General features: G+C 40.8%; 3 protein-coding genes across 17 annotated transcripts; all 3 read left to right on the forward strand.

Moving 5' to 3' along the window:
* Window positions 1-696: 696 nt before the first annotated feature.
* On the forward strand, window positions 697-5,192 carry LOC102781318 (trace amine-associated receptor 13c-like). 7 transcript variants are annotated; one of them, XM_087853205.1, is made up of 3 exons: window positions 697-717; window positions 3,971-4,131; window positions 4,376-5,192. In XM_087853205.1, exons 1-3 carry the CDS (start codon window positions 712-714, stop codon window positions 5,190-5,192), a joined length of 984 nt encoding a protein of 327 aa, XP_087709331.1. In that variant the 5' UTR covers window positions 697-711. The 7 variants fall into 7 exon arrangements, with proteins under 7 accessions (XP_087709331.1, XP_087709333.1, XP_087709330.1 ...); XM_087853207.1 differs by having other exon boundaries at window positions 3,971-4,035; XM_087853204.1 differs by lacking the exons at window positions 697-717; window positions 3,971-4,131 and adding an exon at window positions 3,474-3,490 and having other exon boundaries at window positions 4,340-5,192.
* Window positions 5,193-6,969: 1,777 nt separating this feature from the next.
* Window positions 6,970-8,203, forward strand: LOC148098173 (trace amine-associated receptor 13c-like). 5 transcript variants are annotated; one of them, XM_087853220.1, is made up of 2 exons: window positions 6,970-7,156; window positions 7,401-8,203. In XM_087853220.1, the coding sequence occupies exons 1-2, from the start codon at window positions 6,970-6,972 to the stop codon at window positions 8,201-8,203; spliced, it is 990 nt and encodes a 329-aa protein (XP_087709346.1). The 5 variants fall into 5 exon arrangements, with proteins under 5 accessions (XP_087709346.1, XP_087709344.1, XP_087709345.1 ...); XM_087853218.1 differs by having other exon boundaries at window positions 6,970-7,142; window positions 7,387-8,203; XM_087853219.1 differs by having other exon boundaries at window positions 6,970-7,046; window positions 7,387-8,203.
* Window positions 8,204-9,980: 1,777 nt separating this feature from the next.
* On the forward strand, window positions 9,981-11,214 carry LOC148098174 (trace amine-associated receptor 13c-like). 5 transcript variants are annotated; one of them, XM_087829582.1, is made up of 2 exons: window positions 9,981-10,167; window positions 10,412-11,214. In XM_087829582.1, exons 1-2 carry the CDS (start codon window positions 9,981-9,983, stop codon window positions 11,212-11,214), a joined length of 990 nt encoding a protein of 329 aa, XP_087685708.1. The 5 variants fall into 5 exon arrangements, with proteins under 5 accessions (XP_087685708.1, XP_087685706.1, XP_087685707.1 ...); XM_087829580.1 differs by having other exon boundaries at window positions 9,981-10,153; window positions 10,398-11,214; XM_087829581.1 differs by having other exon boundaries at window positions 9,981-10,057; window positions 10,398-11,214.
* The last annotated feature ends 12,687 nt before the right edge of the window (window positions 11,215-23,901 follow it).

Consider the following 23,901-nt stretch of genomic DNA (forward strand, 5'->3'; position numbering starts at 1 on the left):
GATTGAGGATAATTACTACCAGCACGAGTGGTAGTTTGACCCGTAGGGTATAAGCCTTTCTGCGTGTGTGTCTGTGTGTGCGTGTGTGATTTCTTTTATTAAAGTTATTAAAGTGTGTTTTAGTTTTTTTATATGATCTGTAGCGAGCCTGATGCTCAGTGTCCTTTTATTCTTTTAACATATTTTTCTGTGTTTTATTTCAGTGAACGGAGGATGTGCCAGTGGCCCTGGGACCTCAGGTGGTGGGTCGTTTTCACACTTTCTTTTGTACAGCACTGGGTGGGCTGCAGTGATTTTCTTTTTGTGTGATTTTCTTTTGGTTCCACGGCTGCTGGTAAGTCCAAGTTCCATGATTGTTTTATTTTCACTTTAGGACACTGTCAACAATGACGCTACATCTTGGTTTTTAATATTTTATTTATTTTTACTATAAATAAAACTGTTTTAATATTGGAGCCAACCTGCCTCAGTGTGCATCCTTGAATCTGTGCAGCCTCCTTTTATTCCTTTTATCTATTTTTCTTAAATATATTTCCTGGGGGTGAAATTACCCCTAGGTGGCGTTGTCATTTTATTATTTCCTTTTATCTAACCCCGCCGACCACTTGGTCACATTAGCTTGTCACCCAGGAGGGTTGGCCTGATGGTGTTGAAAAAATGCACTGGAAAGTCAAAAAACATGACCCTCACAGTGCTCACCGGCTGGTCCAGATGGGTGTAGACACGATGGAGCAGGTAGATGATGGTGTCCTCAGGGCAGGGCTGGTAAGCAAACTGAAGGGGATCCTGATGTAGTCTGACTATGGGTTGGAGCTGGTCCAGGATAAGTCCTTCCAGAGTCTTCATGAATGTGGGAGATCAGTGCCACAGGCCTGTAATGCTGGGTCCACTGCATCTTTGGTACAGGGATGAGGCATAATGTCTTCCACAGCACTTGGACCCCCTGTAGACTCAGACTCAACATGAACAGTTTATGAAAGACTCCACAAAGCTGGGAGGTGCAGGCCTCCCAGCGGGGACTCAACCTGTTTGGTCCAGCAGACTTGCCTGAGTGGAGTCTCCTCATTTGCTTCTGAACCTGGTCATGAGTGACAGTAATATGTGGGGGAGAGGTGTCAGGACTTTCACCGGAGGCAACTATGTGGAGAGAGAGGGAGACAGTGCACAGTTCAATGTCCGGGCAACAAATCCTTTCTTTGATTGTTATGTGGGCAGGGTTACACCAACGGTTGTCAACAAGAACAGCAAGCCCCCGTCCTTTCACCTTACCGTTTGCGGCGCTGTCCCTGTCTGCCCGAACAGCGTGGAAGCCTTCCACGAATGCGTTGTGGTCAGGAATATTCTGGTGCATCCATGATTCAGTGAAACACATCAAGCTACACTCCCAGTATTTCCTCTGACCCCGTGGAGAAGTCAGAAATAACGCTGTCTCACCGTCTCCTTGCTTGTCCTCTTCTGTCCTCCACCTCTGCATCCTCGGTGTGTTTTCCTCCAGATTTAAGCTAGGTACATCTGTGGTTCTGACCGATGAGCAGGCAACATCAGTGCGATCAGCTGATCTCTCGAGTAAGCAGCCTGTGTGTATGTAGTAGTTGTGTTGTGGTCCCATTGCTCAATAAAGGTAACAGTTCTGCGGTCACAAGCAAAACAAAAATTCTCTCGATCCACATGACTGAACGAAAGATATTCAAACAGACCAAAGTCCAAGTAAAGAAAAAGAATAAGTAAGAAAAAAGCTAAACTAAAGAGAAAAAAGCAGGAGCAATTGTAACAGGCCTCACGCTGGTTGACAAGCGCACAAAATCTATATCTTGATGCATGCTCAATCATCCAGATAAGTAAATCCCAAAAGGTTCTTTCTGTACATCTGGACATAGCGTTTTCTTTGGGAGAAACATTTCATCACTCATCCAACTTCAGTCTGAGCTGACTGCAGGTTTCCCCAACCTTCCCAAAGTTTCTCCCACTGAAAACTGTACTTCCAAATGAGCAAAATCAGCCTTTTTGGGTTGGCTATAGTTGGAACACACCCTTTGATCCCCTTTCTTAAAAATGGGTACCAACACCCTAGTCTGGCAATCAATAAGTACCACCCCTTATCTCCACAAAACATTGTAGACACGCGCAAACCAAGACAGTTCTACAATATCCAGACCCTTCAGGAACTCAGGACGAACCTCATCCCCCCCAGGGGCCCTGCCACCAAGGAGTTGTTGTTTAACTGCCTCACCCTGGAGATAGATGAGTCATCGCCCTTGTCCCTAGACTGCTTCCTCCAAAGAAGACGTGCCAGTGGTATTCTTTTCACCACCTGACAATGTTCTCAGTCAGAGTCAGGAGCGTGCCACACGCATTATACACACACATTTACATTTCATGTTCATACTTGAGGTAACTTGTTTGATGCATATTCTGAAAATTGATGTTTGAGAATATTTTACATTTTATCATTATTTCAGTTTATTTTAAAAATCTCAAGGATGTTGAGCTTTATTGTGAAAGGTTTATGTGGAAAATAAACAAGTGGCTGGCGGAGCCAACACAATGGTTTCACCGTCGTTGTTGCTAACAAACCGAGGCATAAAAATAGTTGCTTGTCTGTCCCAAATGTGATTATTATAAATGTACAATAAAGTGAAAACTCAGCAAGGAAAATATAGCCACTACAGTTCGTTGTTTGTTTGTTTTTTTTTTATTCTTGTAATCACAACTGATTTCGGGGCAAGATATGTTTGGAAAAAGAAAAAACAAAGGACTGTAGAGAATTTAAACATATTTTTGGATATTCTGGTGGTTGTCATAGAATTCATATTTTTACTTTCAAAAAAGACACAACACATTCTATTAATTTGTTTATTCTCAATTGATAATTTGTGTTTAACTGGCTCAGATTGCCCCAGGCTAAACCTCTTGATCCATCCAACATTGCAATAAACAACGTAAAAAAAATGCTATGGGTGAAATTAATTTTTATCTTTTACATTTTCTCTGGATACTGCAATAATATTGTGAACATAAAATTATTTTAGCCAACACAATGAAAAAAAAAACTCAGATAATGTAACAGCTGTATTTTCAAACAGAGTATTATTTGGCCACATCAACACAGTCTTGACTTATGAGGTTCTTGATCGTTTTTTGAATTTTATTAGCTCTCAAACTCTGAAAGTGCTGCCGCTGATCTCAGTAAACAGACTTTACTCACTTCCTGTACAGAGATTTAGAGATGGGTAAAAGAGGAGTATAGATATGTCTGTGAAGGTTCTCAGTCATCGTAGTCTAAGGAGCTTGGGAAGAAAAGCGTCTGGACTTCTTTGAGTTGCTTGAAGACGTTTCACCTCTCATCCGAGAAGCTTCTCGGATGAGAGGTGAAACATCTTCAAGCAACTCAAAGGAGTATAGATTCTACAGATGATATGCCATAAAAGGCAGAAATAGTCCACCATCAAAGCAGCCTGTTTTCCAAGTTTGATATGTATGTGCTTTTTTTGTTTACTGAGAACATTTTTACTTTTGAAATTCAACAGTATTACATTGTAAGTCAAATGGCAAACAAGTGCCAACTTGAAGAAGAATTTAACTCTGGCACAAATTTCACCCTGGTCTTGGCAAACAAAAATTTGTAATGTAAGTGGAAGTGCTCCTCAGCAGGCATTAGAGACACACAAATGTAAGAAGTCACTTAGTCTGAAAATATTGGCATCAGACAGGACATTCTTTTTAGAAGAAAAAGAAGTTGTAAATGGTGAAGAAGGCTGAGTATACCAGTTAGAAAGATCGGAGAGAGAGAGACACAGCTAAGGGTACTGCAGAAAAGAAATTGAAATCCACAGTGAGGGATGGAGCACATAGATATCCAACTGACATTGAGAAAAAGACGAGGGGCGGAGTGAGAAGGGCTGAGTCATATAATTAATTCTGTTTGTAATGCTACATAGAGCTACAGGTCTGTCTGAAAATGGATACACAGGATGTGGCAGAGCTCTGTTTTCCACAACTCTTCAACACCTCCTGCAAGAAACCTATAACTCCTCTGTCAGAATTTGTGTTCCTTCATGTTGTGTTGTCCTCCATCTCGCTGCTAACTGTGACTCTCAACCTGCTCGTCATCATCTCAGTCTCCCACTACAGGCAGAGTTGTTGTTATTTTTTTAATAGCTGTGTGTAGCTTATACATTCTGTGAGCTAATTGACTTAAGATGTTTTTGTGACCTCAGTGGTGTATACAATTAAACCATCTATATAGAAGTGGTCGATTAGAAATGATCAAAACTGTTTTTCTCTTACCAAGAGCTAATGTTTTATTGTTTGTTGGGTTGCTTTAATTTAGCGATTTGAGGACTGTTAATTTAATAATTTTTGTGTCTTCTTGCAGGCAGCTTCATACACCCACTAACATCCTCCTCCTCTCTCTGGCTGTCTCAGACTTTCTTGTTGGTCTCCTGTTGATGCCTGGAGAAATCCTCCGAAATACAGCCTGCTGGTTTCTCGGTGACCTCACCTGTTTTATGTACAATTATATGTCTTTAATTGTTACCTCTACCTCAGTGGGAGACATGGTGTTAATATCAATTGACCGCTATGTGGCTCTTTGTGACCCTCTGCATTACCCCACCAGAATCACAGACAGAAGAGTGAAACTCTCTATCTGTCTGTGTTGGCTCTCTTCTGTTTTCTATAGCAGCCTGTTTGTAAAGGATGATCTAACTCAACCAGGGAAGCATAATTCCTGCTATGGAGAATGTACAATTGTTGTTGACTTAATTACAGGAACGATTGACCTTCTTTTAACCTTTTTTGTTCCAGTTACTGTCATTGTAGTTCTGTATCTGAGAGTATTTGTGGTGGCTGTGTCTCAGGCTCGCGCCATGCGCTCTCATGTTACAGCTGCTGCTCTGCAGCTTTCAGTGACTCTAACAACAAAGAGATCAGAGTTAAAAGCAGCCAGGACTCTGGGTGTTCTTGTAGTTGTGTTTCTACTGTGTTTCTGCCCTTATTATTGTGTTACTCTTGCCAGGGACGACCTACTCAATAGTTCATCTGTATCCTTTTTGCTCTATCTGTTCTATTTTAACTCATGTCTAAACCCTTTGATCTATGCACTGCTCTACCCCTGGTTTAGAAAAGCTGTGAAACTCATAATCTCTTTACACATACTGCAGCCTGGCTCCTGTGAGATTAGCATTCTGTAAAAGAAAAATAAACAAATAAAAGGAACACTGAACAATTGTTGAGTTATTTTGTTGCCCTACTGGTTGGCTACTTTTGGGCTTCCATTTGTGTTATTCTGTGGCACTGGAAATGATGCTGTGTCAGTATCACTGTGTCATCGATGACAGTAACTCGTTGGAAAAGAAGGATGGAAAATATTTTTCATGTTGGCACTATTAAATGCTGCTACCTGTCATCTGAACTCACCCATTGCTAATTAGGATTTTGTTTGTATATCATCAGAATTATCATTATCGCAAATTTGCGTAAGTATTGCGATATACTTTTGAAGCTATATTTCCCACTGCTACACAGTAATTGTCTCTTGTCTCTCTGTGATCCACAGAGAAGTTTGGTAAATGGCCAGCACCATGGACAGTCTTTAATGGTAGCACCTTCAGCATTAGTATGCACATATGTAAAATTAGTCTCAGTCTTGGGCTCAGTTAGAGAGGTAAACAAAACGCACATGCCTGGTGGTTGACATGGACAGAACCGTGGGTTTTCCATGCGTGTAACGTGCAAGCGGCTGCATGTCAGCAGAGCAAAGAGCTGTGGCTCTGTCAGAGCTGTTTTTTTCCATGCTAACATACTTGATGATTGTGTGGAGCATACACCTGTGTGGGGAGCCTGCTGTTAATATTAATATTTAAATATGAGTTAAGGAGAGGGTCACTTGCTGTGGGGGGATAGTACTGTTCACCTACAGGATAACTGCTTAGAACAACACAGCTATGGATTTAGGGGGAGAACATAAATGTAAATAGAAACTGTTTGAATAACCTGTTTAATCATCTCAGTTTATTATTGGTGAGTACTTGTGCCTTTTTAGAAATACAGTAAGCATGGCTTTTACTGTGATACCTCTGCATGTATGTGTATTTAATGTAATTTTCTCATTTCTAATTGGCACACTAACCAGATTAAAAAAACATTTGGATCACGTGAGCGATCACCTTGATATATGATATATATATGATATTACCATTACCAATAAGTTTGATGTGTCACATGGCCCTCTTCCTATTGAAAAAACAAAAGTTGTATCTAAGATGGCCGACTTCTAAATGGCCACCATGGTCACCACCCATCTTGAGGAGTTTGCCCCCTCACATATACTAATGTGATGTTTCACCTCTCATCCGAGAAGCTTCTCGGATGAGAGGTGAAACGTCTTCAAGCAACTCAAAGGAGTATAGATTCTACAGATGATATGCCATAAAAGGCAGAAATAGTCCACCATCAAAGCAGCCTGTTTTCCAAGTTTGATATGTATGTTTTTGGTTTTTTTTTTACTGAGAACATTTTTGCTTTTGAAATTCTACATTATTACATTGTAAGTCAAATGGCAAACAAGTGCCAACTTGAAGAAGAATTTAACTCTGGCACAAATTTCACCCTGGTCTTGGCAAACAAAAATTTGTAATGTAAGTGGAAGTGCTCCTCAGCAGGCATTAGAGACACACAAATGTAAGAAGTCACTTAGTCTGAAAATATTGGCATCAGACAGGACATTCTTTTTAGAAGAAAAAGAAGTTGTAAATGGTGAAGAAGGCTGAGTATACCAGTTAGAAAGATCGGAGAGAGAGAGACACAGCTAAGGGTACTGCAGAAAAGAAATTGAAATCCACAGTGAGGGATGGAGCACATAGATATCCAACTGACATTGAGAAAAAGACGAGGGGCGGAGTGAGAAGGGCTGAGTCATATAATTAATTCTGTTTGTAATGCTACATAGAGCTACAGGTCTGTCTGAAAATGGATACACAGGATGTGGCAGAGCTCTGTTTTCCACAACTCTTCAACACCTCCTGCAAGAAACCTATAACTCCTCTGTCAGAATTTGTGTTCCTTCATGTTGTGTTGTCCTCCATCTCGCTGCTAACTGTGACTCTCAACCTGCTCGTCATCATCTCAGTCTCCCACTACAGGCAGAGTTGTTGTTATTTTTTTAATAGCTGTGTGTAGCTTATACATTCTGTGAGCTAATTGACTTAAGATGTTTTTGTGACCTCAGTGGTGTATACAATTAAACCATCTATATAGAAGTGGTCGATTAGAAATGATCAAAACTGTTTTTCTCTTACCAAGAGCTAATGTTTTATTGTTTGTTGGGTTGCTTTAATTTAGCGATTTGAGGACTGTTAATTTAATAATTTTTGTGTCTTCTTGCAGGCAGCTTCATACACCCACTAACATCCTCCTCCTCTCTCTGGCTGTCTCAGACTTTCTTGTTGGTCTCCTGTTGATGCCTGGAGAAATCCTCCGAAATACAGCCTGCTGGTTTCTCGGTGACCTCACCTGTTTTATGTACAATTATATGTCTTTAATTGTTACCTCTACCTCAGTGGGAGACATGGTGTTAATATCAATTGACCGCTATGTGGCTCTTTGTGACCCTCTGCATTACCCCACCAGAATCACAGACAGAAGAGTGAAACTCTCTATCTGTCTGTGTTGGCTCTCTTCTGTTTTCTATAGCAGCCTGTTTGTAAAGGATGATCTAACTCAACCAGGGAAGCATAATTCCTGCTATGGAGAATGTACAATTGTTGTTGACTTAATTACAGGAACGATTGACCTTGTTTTAACCTTTTTTGTTCCAGTTACTGTCATTGTAGTTCTGTATCTGAGAGTATTTGTGGTGGCTGTGTCTCAGGCTCGCGCCATGCGCTCTCATGTTACAGCTGCTGCTCTGCAGCTTTCAGTGACTCTAACAACAAAGAGATCAGAGTTAAAAGCAGCCAGGACTCTGGGTGTTCTTGTAGTTGTGTTTCTACTGTGTTTCTGCCCTTATTATTGTGTTACTCTTGCCAGGGACGACCTACTCAATAGTTCATCTGTATCCTTTTTGCTCTATCTGTTCTATTTTAACTCATGTCTAAACCCTTTGATCTATGCACTGCTCTACCCCTGGTTTAGAAAAGCTGTGAAACTCATAATCTCTTTACACATACTGCAGCCTGGCTCCTGTGAGATTAGCATTCTGTAAAAGAAAAATAAACAAATAAAAGGAACACTGAACAATTGTTGAGTTATTTTGTTGCCCTACTGGTTGGCTACTTTTGGGCTTCCATTTGTGTTATTCTGTGGCACTGGAAATGATGCTGTGTCAGTATCACTGTGTCATCGATGACAGTAACTCGTTGGAAAAGAAGGATGGAAAATATTTTTCATGTTGGCACTATTAAATGCTGCTACCTGTCATCTGAACTCACCCATTGCTAATTAGGATTTTGTTTGTATATCATCAGAATTATCATTATCGCAAATTTGCGTAAGTATTGCGATATACTTTTGAAGCTATATTGCCCACTGCTACACAGTAATTGTCTCTTGTCTCTCTGTGATCCACAGAGAAGTTTGGTAAATGGCCAGCACCATGGACAGTCTTTAATGGTAGCACCTTCAGCATTAGTATGCACATATGTAAAATTAGTCTCAGTCTTGGGCTCAGTTAGAGAGGTAAACAAAACGCACATGCCTGGTGGTTGACATGGACAGAACCGTGGGTTTTCCATGCGTGTAATGTGCAAGCGGCTGCATGTCAGCAGAGCAAAGAGCTGTGGCTCTGTCAGAGCTGTTTTTTTCCATGCTAACATACTTGATGATTGTGTGGAGCATACACCTGTGTGGGGAGCTTGCTGTTAATATTAATATTTAAATATGAGTTAAGGAGAGGGTCACTTGCTGTGGGGGGATAGTACTGTTCACCTACAGGATAACTGCTTAGAACAACACAGCTATGGATTTAGGGGGAGAACATAAATGTAAATAGAAACTGTTTGAATAACCTGTTTAATCATCTCAGTTTATTATTGGTAAATACTTGTGCCTTTTTAGAAATACAGTAAGCATGGCTTTTACTGTGATACCTCTGCATGTATGTGTATTTAATGTAATTTTCTCATTTCTAATTGGCACACTAACCAGATTAAAAAAACATTTGGATCACGTGAGCGATCACCTTGATATATGATATATATATGATATTACCATTACCAATAAGTTTGATGTGTCACATGGCCCTCTTCCTATTGAAAAAACAAAAGTTGTATCTAAGATGGCCGACTTCTAAATGGCCACCATGGTCACCACCCATCTTGAGGAGTTTGCCCCCTCACATATACTAATGTGATGTTTCACCTCTCATCCGAGAAGCTTCTCGGATGAGAGGTGAAACGTCTTCAAGCAACTCAAAGGAGTATAGATTCTACAGATGATATGCCATAAAAGGCAGAAATAGTCCACAATCAAAGCAGCCTGTTTTCCAAGTTTGATATGTATGTTTTTGGTTTTTTTTTTACTGAGAACATTTTTGCTTTTGAAATTCTACATTATTACATTGTAAGTCAAATGGCAAACAAGTGCCAACTTGAAGAAGAATTTAACTCTGGCACAAATTTCACCCTGGTCTTGGCAAACAAAAATTTGTAATGTAAGTGGAAGTGCTCCTCAGCAGGCATTAGAGACACACAAATGTAAGAAGTCACTTAGTCTGAAAATATTGGCATCAGACAGGACATTCTTTTTAGAAGAAAAAGAAGTTGTAAATGGTGAAGAAGGCTGAGTATACCAGTTAGAAAGATCGGAGAGAGAGAGACACAGCTAAGGGTACTGCAGAAAAGAAATTGAAATCCACAGTGAGGGATGGAGCACATAGATATCCAACTGACATTGAGAAAAAGACGAGGGGCGGAGTGAGAAGGGCTGAGTCATATAATTAATTCTGTTTGTAATGCTACATAGAGCTACAGGTCTGTCTGAAAATGGATACACAGGATGTGGCAGAGCTCTGTTTTCCACAACTCTTCAACACCTCCTGCAAGAAACCTATAACTCCTCTGTCAGAATTTGTGTTCCTTCATGTTGTGTTGTCCTCCATCTCGCTGCTAACTGTGACTCTCAACCTGCTCGTCATCATCTCAGTCTCCCACTACAGGCAGAGTTGTTGTTATTTTTTTAATAGCTGTGTGTAGCTTATACATTCTGTGAGCTAATTGACTTAAGATGTTTTTGTGACCTCAGTGGTGTATACAATTAAACCATCTATATAGAAGTGGTCGATTAGAAATGATCAAAACTGTTTTTCTCTTACCAAGAGCTAATGTTTTATTGTTTGTTGGGTTGCTTTAATTTAGCGATTTGAGGACTGTTAATTTAATAATTTTTGTGTCTTCTTGCAGGCAGCTTCATACACCCACTAACATCCTCCTCCTCTCTCTGGCTGTCTCAGACTTTCTTGTTGGTCTCCTGTTGATGCCTGGAGAAATCCTCCGAAATACAGCCTGCTGGTTTCTCGGTGACCTCACCTGTTTTATGTACGATTATATGTCTTTAATTGTTACCACTACCTCAGTGGGAGACATGGTGTTAATATCAATTGACCGCTATGTGGCTCTTTGTGACCCTCTGCATTACCCCACCAGAATCACAGACAGAAGAGTGAAACTCTCTGTCTGTCTGTGTTGGCTCTCTTCTGTTTTCTATAGCAGCCTGTTTGTAAAGGATGATCTAACTCATTCAGGGAAGCATAATTCCTGCTATGGAGAATGTACAATTGTTGTTGACTTAATTACAGGAACGATTGACCTTCTTTTAACCTTTTTTGTTCCAGTTACTGTCATTGTAGTTCTGTATCTGAGAGTATTTGTGGTGGCTGTGTCTCAGGCTCGCGCCATGCGCTCTCATGTTACAGCTGCTGCTCTGCAGCTTTCAGTGACTCTAACAACAAAGAGATCAGAGTTAAAAGCAGCCAGGACTCTGGGTGTTCTTGTAGTTGTGTTTCTACTGTGTTTCTGCCCTTATTATTGTGTTACTCTTGCCAGGGACGACCTACTCAATAGTTCATCTGTATCCTTTTTGCTCTATCTGTTCTATTTTAACTCATGTCTAAACCCTTTGATCTATGCACTGCTCTACCCCTGGTTTAGAAAAGCTGTGAAACTCATAATCTCTTTACACATACTGCAGCCTGGCTCCTGTGAGATTAGCATTCTGTAAAAAAAATAAAATAAAAAAATAAACAAATAAAAGGAACACTGAACAATTGTTGAGTTATTTTGTTGCCCTACTGGTTGGCTACTTTTGGGCTTCCATTTGTGTTATTCTGTGGCACTGGAAATGCTGCTGTGTCAGTATCACTGTGTCATCGATGACAGTAACTTGTTGGAAAAGAAGGATGGAAAATATTTTTCATGTTGGCACTATTAAATGCTGCTACCTGTCATCTGAACTCACCCATTGCTAATTAGGATTTTGTTTGTATATCATCAGAATTATCATTATCGCAAATTTGCGTAAGTATTGCGATATACTTTTGAAGCTATATTGCCCACTGCTACACAGTAATTGTCTCTTGTCTCTCTGTGATCCACAGAGAAGTTTGGTAAATGGCCAGCACCATGGACAGTCTTTAATGGTAGCGCCTTCAGCATTAGTATGCACATATGTAAAATTAGTCTCAGTCTTGGGCTCAGTTAGAGAGGTAAACAAAACGCACATGCCTGGTGTGTGACATGGACAGAACCGTGGGTTTTCCATGCGTGTAACGTGCAAGCGGCTGCATGTCGGCAGAGCAAAGAGCTGTGGCTCTGTCAGAGCTGTTTTTTTCCATGCTAACATACTTGATGATTGTGTGGAGCATACACCTGTGTGGGGAGCCTGCTGTTAATATTAATATTTAAATATGAGTTAAGGAGAGGGTCACTTGCTGTGGGGGGATAGTACTGTTCACCTACAGGATAACTGCTTAGAACAACACAGCTATGGATTTAGGGGGAGAACATAAATGTAAATAGAAACTGTTTGAATAACCTGTTTAATCATCTCAGTTTATTATTGGTAAATACTTGTGCCTTTTTAGAAATACAGTAAGCATGGCTTTTACTGTGATACCTCTGCATGTATGTGTATTTAATGTAATTTTCTCATTTCTAATTGGCACACTAACCAGATTAAAAAAACATTTGGATCACGTGAGCGATCACCTTGATTTATGATATATATATGATATTACCGTTACCAATAAGTTTGATATGTCACATGGCCCTCTTCCTATTGAAAAAAACAAAAGTTGTATCTAAGATGGCCGACTTCTAAATGGCCACCATGGTCACCACCCATCTTGAGGAGTTTGCCCCCCTCACATATACTAATGTGCCACAAATAGGACTTTAATATCACCAACCATTCCCATGTTATTACGGTGTATCCATATAAATGGCCCACCCTGTATATGTGTGTATATATAGAAAAGGATTGACAGCCCACAGGGGGCGAGTGGGGAATTTTTTTATATCTAGAGAGAGAGAGATATCTATCTATCTATCTATCTATGCGCGTGTGTGTGTGTGTGGGGGGGGGGGGGGGGGGGGTAGTGTGTATAAATAAGACTAGAATTACTTCTTGTACTATTTAGGTTCGGTGCTTGGTCTGTGACCAGCAGCTGGCCTACAACAACAACACCTCATCGATGCTGAGGCATTTCCGTGCTAAGCATGATGCGGTCCCATCTACGAGTACAATGACAGTGAATCCAAGCATTTATGGTATGGACATCAACTGTCATTCAGTCATTCATTCATGTCTCACATCACTAGCACAAAATGTCACTAATTACGTTTGACTTCACTTTTTGGGTGAGAGGATGCACTGGTTGGTGGTTCTTCCGCTTCCTATGAAATGTCCGCAGGCTATTGGTAAGATGGGAGACCCATTTACTTGATCCCACAACACATAATGGCTATTGAACTACCTGCGAATAATGGCATTAAAGCCTAATCAACTTATACAACACAGTTAAGCCTATTTTTATCCTCATATTCAAATGTTTTTGTGTATTGGAGGGATCATGAACACAAAGCCCACTCAGACCAGACAGCAGGTGGTCGATGCTGCTTTGGTGAACATGATCGTGAAGGACTCGAAGCCCTTTTCCATTGTTGACGATGCTGGTTTCAGACAGTTTGTTGGTGTCTTGGACCCAACCTACACAATCCCCACCAGAAAGGCTCTAAAGGAAATGGTGGCGGAAAAGTTCAAGGAGGAAAAGGAGAGAGCAAAGAGAGAAGTGGAGAAGGCTACAGCTGTCAGTCTCACCAGTGACATGTGGACATCCATTCATATGGATGCCTACTTGGCTGTGACATGTCATTTTGTCAATGAACAAGATACACTGTCCACAGTGTTGCTAGGAGTGGGACATTTCTCCAAGGCACATACAGCAGAAAATATTGCTGAGGTGAAAAAGGTTTTGATGGAGTAGTGGGGCATCCAAAATAAAGTCAGATGCCTCGTCACTGATGCAGCACCAAACATGATTTCCTCATCTAAAATATTGAAAGTGTGCCACACAAAGTGCATTGCACATACTCTGAACCACATTGTGAGAAAATCAATTGACAACACGCCTGGGCTTGAGGAGATCAGAGATAAGGCTCGTAAAATGGTAAGCTATTTCCGATCTAGCGCAACAGCAAAGGAGAAGCTCTGCCAAATGCAGCAGCAGATGGGCAGATCACATCTAAAGCTCCTTCAGGAGGTTGACACCAGGTGGAACAGCACATACACCATGCTGCAACATCTGTATGAGAGAGCCAGTTAGTGCTGCCCTTGTCTCAATGAGAACAGATCTCACACCTGTCACTGCTGAGGAGTACCTCTCAGTTAAAGAGTGCCTGGAAGTGCTTTCTCCTTTTTACACAGCCACTGCTGAACTTTCTGGAAAGCAGAGAGTATCTGGGTCCAAAGTCATTCCACTTGTGTGCATGCTGCGGTATGCAATTGCTAAAAAACAACCTCAAGTTCTGGATGACAAAGCCCGCCAGCTGTGCATGAACCTCACAAGAATGCTGGGTGAATGTTCGTCTTACTTGGAAACAATGAATGTAACGACCATTGCTACCCTGCTTGATCCAAGATTCGAGGCTGTGGGGTTTTGCAGTCAGACCAATGCTCAAGCTACAGTGAGACATCTGACTGCAGAATGTGCCACCATCATTGAAAATGAAAAATACCAGATAATGCCTGTCCCTCCTGTCCCATACCTCGTCACAGCCAGAGCCAGCAACCAGTTGTGCAACTCAGTCAGGTGTGGCTTTTGTTGACCTGAAGTCCATAACACAATGACAGGGTTCCAGCATATTCTAAAAATGTCTCAACAGTAAGAATATGCTTTAATATCCCAAAGTTTCAATTCTGTTATTGGAAATATGTGACTATAAGAAGTTATTTAACAAAACTAAAATCTGCTTGTCAAAATATAAATTTCATTAGATATCTTTAGTATCACTTACATTTGAATATTCACATTTGATGTAATGAGTGAGCCAAAATATTTCATTTTAAAATACATCTGAAAATGTTATTCTACAAAATGTGCAGCTATTTAATTTCATTAGTCTTTTAGGTGATGGTCTGTGGGATTTGCTGGACAGCCATATGGTGGAGAGGCAGGTGAGGAATGCCACAGCAGATGCCACAGTGGAAGTACAGAGGTACATGGCAGATCCTTTGATTCCCCGGACAGAGGATCCGCTCCACTTCTGGGGAACCAGGAAGACTGTATACCCCCATCTTTATAAACTTGCTTTGCAGTTTTTGTGCACCCCAGCATCATCCGTTCCATATGAGAGGATCTTCTGTAAGGCAGGAGAAATTATATCCAAGAAAAGGAACAGACTCAGTCCTCGCACAGTGGAACAAATTCTTTTCTTGAATAAAAACCAAACAGGATAACCTTAAATGCATCATGTTTTTATTTGACATGTTCGCAAGAATTTTCCCCTCCCAGTTCACAATCAGTTCTTTCCCCAGTTTCAAAATATATCAGAGATTTAGCAAATGTAATATGATCTATAAACAGACCTGTCCAGGTGTCCAGTGGTTAATTGCTAAGTACCTGGAGGCAGGACCTCACAGCAGAGGCATGCGCCATAATGTGTTGTATGTTATTATGTATTTTGCATTTATTTTATTTACCAACATCAAGAAGTGACGGGCGAAGAAATACCACACCATGGTGCATGTTTACATAAGAACGGTTTATTGATTAAATCTATCCATTAGACTAATGATGGCCCGCTTGAAGCTGATGCTCCGGTGCGTACCCAAAAAACAACACACTGCAGAAGCACTGCGTCGTTTGGCCAGAGTCACGTGATCAGTGACGTCCGAAGCTTCATTTAGAACACAAGTGATTCAGTGGTTTATAGGAAAGTGAATCATTCGCAGGATTTTGAGTTGATTTTGCTCAATTTATTTTATCTGCCGAAGTGAAAAACTTGAAATGTCCAAAATCATGTTTCCATAATGTAAATATCATTACACCATATGACTTTAGAAACACTTCCATGTGAATTAAAGCTAATAAAGACTAAAAAAAAAATGTATTTGACACTATACGTAAATTACATTGCTACACATTTTAGAAAATCATTTTGTTTATTGTTTTCAGGTGATAGTCTGCAGGACCCAGGAAGACCGCATACCTACATATCTACCAACTTGCAGTGCAGTTTCTGCACTCCACAACCTCTTCTGTTCCATGCGAGAGGATTTTCTCTAGGGCAGGAGAAATTATTTCTAAGAAAAGAAACAGACATAGCCAGCGCACAGTAAAACTAATCCTCTTTTTAAATGAAAATAACAAAAGGGTTACCTTACATAGATCATGTTTTTACTTTGCAAGTTCATGATTAGGGGTGGGTTTTGATTATCGCTTTTCTGATTACAATCCATGCTAAATTGAATAAAGTGATATTGATTCATTAAAATCCTGTGTCGATTTGTAAATTAAACGTTATTATGCTTGAAACGCCAGCATCTCAGGTTAAACCTCAAAATGTCGTCAAACACCAAACAGCTAAAACAGTAACACATGTTTTTTCTTTCCTTTAGGCCCTGAAAGTCATGGTGGAGGCCAGGTACCAGGAGATGAAGCTAAGGCCAGCGTTGAGAAGGCAGCAGCTGTGAGTCTGACATCAGATATGTGGACTTCCATCAACACAGAGGCCTATCTTGCAGTCACCTGCCATTTTGTTGATGAGTCCAGCACATTAAACACAGTTGTTTTAAGAGTGCAATCTTTTCCTAATGCACACACTGAAGAAAACATTGCACAAGTGAAAGGCTCACTCATGGCAGAATGGGCAATTACTGACAAAGTTACATGCCTAGTAACAGATGGGGCTGCCAATATGGGGGCTTGTGCAAGGGAGCTAAGATTTAAACATGCCATATGCATAGCTCACACCCTGAACTTAGTGGTGAAGAAGGCCCTTGACCAGACCCCTGAGGTCTCTGACATCCGAGCCAAGTCCAGGAAAATCGTGGGATATTTCAGGAGCAGTACCTCTGCAAAGGTAAGTTCTTAAGTGGCTTAATTACAGTTTCTTTAATGCTACTTATGTGTATAGTTCTGCTCCCTTGACAATCTAATGTATGCTTTTTTAAATTGTATTTTGTAAGGAGAGGCTTTCAGTCATGCAGGAACTACTAAGGAAGCCTCAACTCAAACTACTACAGGAGGTGGAAACCCGCTGGAACAGCACTTACAATATGCTGCAAAGACTGTTCGAGCAAAGGGAGCCAGTGGGTGCTGCTTTGGCAAGTCTCACAACAGACATCCCACCTATTTCATCTGAGGAATTTGGTATAATTTCAGAGTGTCTGGTTGTCCTAGCACCATTTAACGATGCAACCACTGAGCTCTCTCAGGAAAAAAGGGTGTCTGGGTCAAAGGTCATACCTTTGCTCACTATGCTGGATCATTGCCTCAATGAACAAATGGAAAAATCACCATCCATTGGGTCTTCTCTGGCTCAGAAGCTGAGGATGCTATTGAGAGAGAAGCTAGATAAAATACAGACCATGAGCATTATGTTCCTTGCGACACTGCTGGACCCAAGGTTCAAAAAACTCGGGTTTCTCAGCCCTGCAAGAGCTAGCGAAGCAGAAAAAAGACTGAAAGCAGAATGTGCTTCTGTAATGAGGGCCTCCACCACCTCCTCTTCCTCCGCACCACCACCACAGCCATCAACGTCACAATCTGTTGAGGCCGTTTCCCACGGTACTATTGTTATTGCATTTTAGTTGCATTTATATAAACTGAACGTTGGGTTTTCTTCTGTATCCATTATTGTACGATCTACTGTACAATATAAAGCGCCTTGAGGCGACTGTTGTTGTTATTTGGCGCTATGGAAATAACATTGAATTGAAAATTGAATTGGTAGTATCTCATAAGACTCTCCTTTTTGTTTAGGTAACAACCTGTGGCGTCGCCTGGATGAGAGTGTCAGGCAGACACAGACACAAAATGTGACAGCAGACACAAATATTGAGGTCCAACGGTACATAATGGAGCCAAATATTGGAAGGCTGGAGGACCACCTTAAATACTGGGAGAGACAAAAATATGTCTACCCTCACTTATATAAGTTAGCACTGACATACCTGTGTACCCCTGCCTCATCTGTGTAAGTGAGTGTTTTCAAAAGCAGGGGAAATATTGTCCAAAAAAAAAAAAAAAAAAAAGAAATCGCCTACGACCTGCCACAGTGGAGAAACTGTTGTTTTTAAATAAAAACCAATGATGTGTCCCCTAACCACTAATCACTGTCCATACCTCAATGTTACAAAAGCACAACCGCTGTCCACACCCCAACCACACCTCACAGTAAATGATCATTTCCATTTTTAGCATTTCCAAATAATCATTTTCCATACTGCCAGTATAAATATACACAGTATACTGCCATCACTACAATATACATGTTTTACACACTCCTTTTGTTGTTGACATTTACAGGTTGTGTGCAAAATGCCACACTGTTCAAATTCATGCCAACTAATATTTTTACATCCAGTAGGTGTCTTACTAGAGCAAATGAAGCTTCAAGAAGCTTTGCGTTGGGGTGAACCAATTGGATGAAAAGCTTCAGTGCTTCATGAAGCTTCATCTGCCCATCACTACCGTAGGCAGGGCAATCACACACCTAGCACTCAAAGCAGAAACACCAGAGAAAGCCACCCTCGCACATCCAGCCCATCCCCAGCTTATATAACCTCAGAGAGGTGATTGCTGACTGAGCCCAGGTGGTAAATGAGGCCAATGAGCAGCAGCTGTGTCCCGGGGAGAGAGAAGAGCAAGAGAGAGACAGAGGGGTGGAGCAAGAGAGGAGGAGGCGGAGAAAAACACCACGCCCAGACAAGGGCAGTTTCAGGAGGCCCAGCTAGGGCCGTAACATTGCAAATCAAACAGTAAGACTGTAACAGGCTTTAAGTAGAAAGTACATTTTTAAACTAATATGAAGTTATTAAAGGCTTATTTTTTCTGAGCTTGAAGTAACCTGTTTTGTTTTTTCTTACTGCAGGAACACAACTCAGATTCTGACAGCAATGTTATGGCAGTTACCGGAGAAGAACCGCCTCCTGTGCTGGAAGATACTGAGGTTCCCCCGCTGATGAGAACAGACAGCATCTATGCAAGTTTGCTTTATGACATCTACACAACACCAGGATTATTTTTACTTTTCTTAGATATAATGCTTAATCCATGAAATACTGTTAATGCTAAATTGGTACTTTAACATCCTTGTTTTTTTATGCTTTAAAAAGTTTAACATTTAGAATACAAGGTCAAATAATTGTTGGCCTCGGTTTGAGTGGGAAAACTAACTTAGTTTGAACATGTCTTACATTTGAGTCATCTCTGTGGACTTCTACAAATGCTATTGTTTCAAGTTGTGAAAAAAAAAAATCTTTAATTTGATTTTCCAAGATTTTTTTTAAATTACCACTGTTGCACAAGCATGAGCCTTGGTCCTGTTAATTGTTTATACCTAAACTACTGCAAAAAAATTGGAACAATGTGGGTTTTTTATTGTATATGCCACAAGACTACCTTGACCAGCTATCCAAGGTGTTGAATTAATCTGAGATCCTTTAAGCTGCGTCAAATTGACTGACGATGAATTTGTCCCACCACAGGAGCTGATGGAGGAAAGCAGTTCTGAAGGATCTGTTGATGTTCCTGCTCAGGCCCCAATGAAAAGAAAACCTCTAAGGACTTCCAAAAGAGCCAAACAGACAATTACTTGCTCAGACAAAGATTCCAGGAGCACGGAGAATGAGAAGGAAACTAACACAGGCAAGGTGTCTGCCATGATGGTGAAAAAGGAGGATGGTGAATTTACAGTAAGAAGCATTATTGTCTTTATTGTACGATTAGTTGCCATAAAATGGCAAGGCACTAGTTGTGGAAACACAGTTCTGAAACAGCGGTTGCAAAAGCAATAAGCTACCCTTTGACATCAAGACAAAGAAAACTACATTTTGGCCTCATCAGAAATAAAGGAGATCATGCTCATAATAATGAGGTCCTTAAATAAGGAAGTGATACCCTGATCCCAAGTGAGCAGGCTTCCAAACCAGAGAATGCGTTTGACTACATGCACTGTATTAACTGTGAGGCATTGCTCAAAAGAAAAGCATTATGGAGACACGTGTTACTATGCAGACTCTCACAAAAGTGCAGTAAACAGAAGCCAGGCAGAAGTCGAATTCAGTCTGTGCTTTTCGCTTGGAGAGCAGCTATAAGCTAAGCATGGCCACGAAAAGTCCAAACATGAATACATTGGACAGAAATTGAGAGAGATGGGAAGACTGGTTCGAGTTTCAAGAAAAGGGGGTAAAATTCAAAGAATGAAGGAGTTTGTTTCTTTTTTTTTTTTTTTTTTTTTTTAAACACTCCAACTTGAATGTGGTTGTGGAAAAGGTAAAAAAGGTGTTTGGTTTTGATAATGACACAAACACTTACAAAACTCAGTCTTTGGCTCTCAAACTAGGTTATAGCTTGAAAAAGATTGCTGAGAGTGTGAGACACAGATGTCAGAGCATGTTGATGAACGGTTTCTTGAAAACATAAAAAGGACGAGAAGTCTACTGGAAAAGAAGTGGGATGTGTGCATTTCATCACGTGTGCTGCAAACTGAGTGAAGGGAAATGGAACACACCACAGCTCCTTCCTTTCACAGAAGATATAATAAAAATGCAGTCCCCTTGGACCCTCCAGCGGGTGCAGGAGACTGCTGGATGGGCCCCTCGGACCCTCCAGCAGAGACGGGAGACGGCTGGACGGGCCCCTCGGAGCCTCCAGGGGAGACAGGCTGCTGAAACAGTTCTCCTGAACTGCCAGCAGTAACAGAGAGTGGCATGGGAGCTGTGGATTGTCTCAGTCGAGCTTCCAGCAGGAGCTGATGCAGGGCCAGAAGGTATTGAGACGCCTGGCTGAATATGTAGCCAAGTGGCAGACTAGATTGGCGACAGAGCTACTGGGGACTGAACTAAGGGCGACAGAGCTGTAGGAGACTGAACTAATGAATGAGCTATTGGTGGCACAGGAAACTGAGCTAGGAACTTAACAGGTAGGTGAGCGATGGACTGAATAGGCAAATGAGCGATGGATTGCACAGGCAGCCAAACTAAAGGTTGAGCTGCACACTGATTAGCAGACTGGACTAATGACAACACAGGTGGCTGAATAGCAGGTTGAGTTCGTGGCTGAAGTGATGGTTGAGGTGAAAATGGAGCTAGTGGCGGAGTTGATTGCTGAGCAGGAGACACTGGAGACTGAGCTAGGGGCAGCTGAGCTGCGGGAGACGCAGCTGACTGAACTGACAACTGAGCAGGAGCCTGAGCTAGTGATTGTAGTGACGGTTGTGGTGAAAGTGGAGTTGGTGGTTGAGTAATAGGAGTGGGGGGAAAATCGATACTGTGTAGTATTGTGATATTTTGTTTGCTAATAATGTATCGATACAGGGACAGCAGAAATCGATATTTTGTTATCGATGCTCTGACTTCAGAGCATGTTGATCAGCTCCTTTTTCTGAGCAAGAATCCTGACATTCCTTCACTGTCCAAATGTGTTAAAAAAAATTTTTGGCAGCAATAAACATGACAGTTTACTTATTTTAATTTAAGACATGTTTTATTATAATTAAGTTTAAAACTTTTTTTATTTAATGTAAAATTATATTTTGTTTTACTTTATTTTCAAATTCTTCAGTTGCTGAATGGGCTGCATAGTTTTCATAAATTGCATAGTTTAGAATAGCTATAATTGTACCAGATGGTTGCGTTCAGTTAAGTTGGACTAGACTGTAATACAAACCGTTCAGTTTGTCAACAATAAAACTGACTGAAATGAGAGAAAGACTGAGTGTGAGACTTTTATATTAGATAAAATGACTATTGATAAAGTTTACCTTTATGTACAGAATATCGCAAAATATTTAAAAAAAAAATTGCAATAATATCGTATCGTGAGTTGTATGGTGATTCCCACCTCTACTGAGTAAATGACTGCGCTAGAGACTGAGCTGCTGGTAGCAGAGCTAATGACTGGGCTGCTAAGGGCAATTGAACAGAAGGCCGGGTGGCTAACTGGGTTACAGGCTAGGCGGCTAACGGCAAAGCTAATGATTGAGCAAACCAAGCTGCGAGGGTTTTTTAGAAGGGTGGCTGAGTCCTCCTTGCCTGGGCCACCCATGCCAAACAGTTCAAAACGGCATTAAACTTCACCAAGAGGCACACAAGGAAAGACCGCATGAGGGAGGACGCAACACTGACGCAGAGAAACACAGGGCTTAAATTCACTGGGGAATAACGAGGGGAATGAGACACAGGAGGAGAGCACAGCTGGGAGAAGTCAGACATGACGAGACCAATGGGAAGCAAAACTAGAAACACTGGGGGTGTCGAAATTCATGGGCTGCATCCTCCTGAGGCTGCATTTGTAGACAGATTACATCACAGCGACGCACCAAAGGCTGTCCAAATTTGTAGACTCCTCTGAATGCAGCCGACAAATGCGTCCTCCTTTTCTCTGAATTTGGAGGATGGTCCGAGTGTGTCCTTCGTGGCCCACCATATCCCAGAATTCATAGCGCGGCCTGGTCAACTCCAGTTTCCGGCAATGGCGGCCACTACTAAGTTTTAATATTACTCTTATTAATCTTTCTGGGTCACAAAATAAACTTTTAACATATTTTTAGGCAAGAATGTGGGTGTGTAAACTTCAAATATCTGCTCGGCTTATCAAGATATCACATATTTGCAAAAGTGCTCCGACGTCTTCAGAGACACCTGTTATCCACCAGCTGGATAGCTAGCCGGCCCAGAATTCATTGTGGAACTTTTCATGTAATGATGACGGCACAAGTAGAAGATAAACCGGGAGACGAATACACTTTTTAATATAAGTATATGAAAATCTGGTGGTACAAAAGTTAAATTTTTATAGCGGTTATGTTGTTAGGTTTGTGAATTTACATTGACTTGTATTATTTATTTAAACAATCTTCGTAAAAAGTGACCGAAAACTAGCTTGTACGGTGGGTCCTGCGGTTTTTCATTGCCGCTTACATACAGCTAATTTTCATTTTTCCTAATTAACTTTTTTGTTATATGTTTATAGGGACCAAAAAGGAAACGGTGGACTTCATAAAAATTAGAGGAGAAAACGATCACCTATTCACCGGGGTAAAAAATTCAGCCACTGTGGGATGGAGGTACAAGAATAAATCACTTTACACATCATATTCATCTGAGTACGGTTTCAATAACCCTCATTCTGTACATTAAAATGTACATTTACTAAAAGTTGTGTTGTTTTTATTTGTCTGTCATTTCTGATTTCCTCTGCCTTTAGGATTGCAAGTATCCAGGGTAAGGAGAGGGAGTCAGTGGGAAGCCCACTGCTGCTACTTGGCTCTGGTTTGGCCTCATGGATGAGGTGATAGGGCAGAGGCTTTCCATTAGGCCTCCTGTCCTAATTTCCTCTCTCCTTGAGGACAATCCAGGGCCAAGTACAGCAGTGGGTGACAAAAACGAGAGGGAAGAAGAGACAGATGAGGAAGAAGATCAGCCATCCACAACAGGGAGGAAGAGGAAAAGGGATAGGGGGGATGAGCTCCTGCTCATCAGAGAGGACATGAGATACCAAAGGGAGGCTGAGGAGAGGAGAGAACAGGAGAGCAGGGACAGGATGGACAGACTTTTTTCTATACTAGAAAGATTGGTTCCTAAATAAGTTAAAAATATATTCAAATAATATTCTTACTTTGTTCTGTTTGTTGTTTCATTCTAAAAGTTTTTGATTAATGAAAGTTTATTCCCAAATCGGTTGTGCCTTCAGATATTTTTTTATTTGAATACATTTCTTACTTTTTTCTATTTGTTGTGTTATTTTAATTTTTTTTCATTATGAATAAATTGATGAAAACAATTTTCACTGAACTCATTTTATTTACAGTTGTTTTTAACATGTATGAACATTAATCAAACTTCAAACTGTTCTAAAATAATATTTATTAAAGGTAAATAAAAATAAAACAAGAATATTTCTAAAACATGAATATTAGTTAAAGAAGGAAAAAAAATATACAAATATTTACAATTTTTCACACAGGATTAACCTAAGTGACCTGTTCCTGGACCGTTTTTTAAATATAGTTTGATAGATCACACAAACAGAAAGTCTCTGGCAGTGTTGCTGGATCTGCCGAAGCAAGATCAGACGTGGATGGGGTGCTGCGACTGAGACCCGCGGTTTGTCTTTTCTGGTTGGAGAGTGGAGAATCACACAGGGTGGTCTGCAAAGAGCATTTTAGGATGCTTCCTCCCACT

The sequence above is a fragment of the Neolamprologus brichardi genome, chromosome 16, assembly GCF_056152115.1.
Source record: "Neolamprologus brichardi isolate AB-2024 chromosome 16, ASM5615211v1, whole genome shotgun sequence".
In the NCBI taxonomy this organism is placed as follows: domain Eukaryota; kingdom Metazoa; phylum Chordata; class Actinopteri; order Cichliformes; family Cichlidae; genus Neolamprologus; species Neolamprologus brichardi.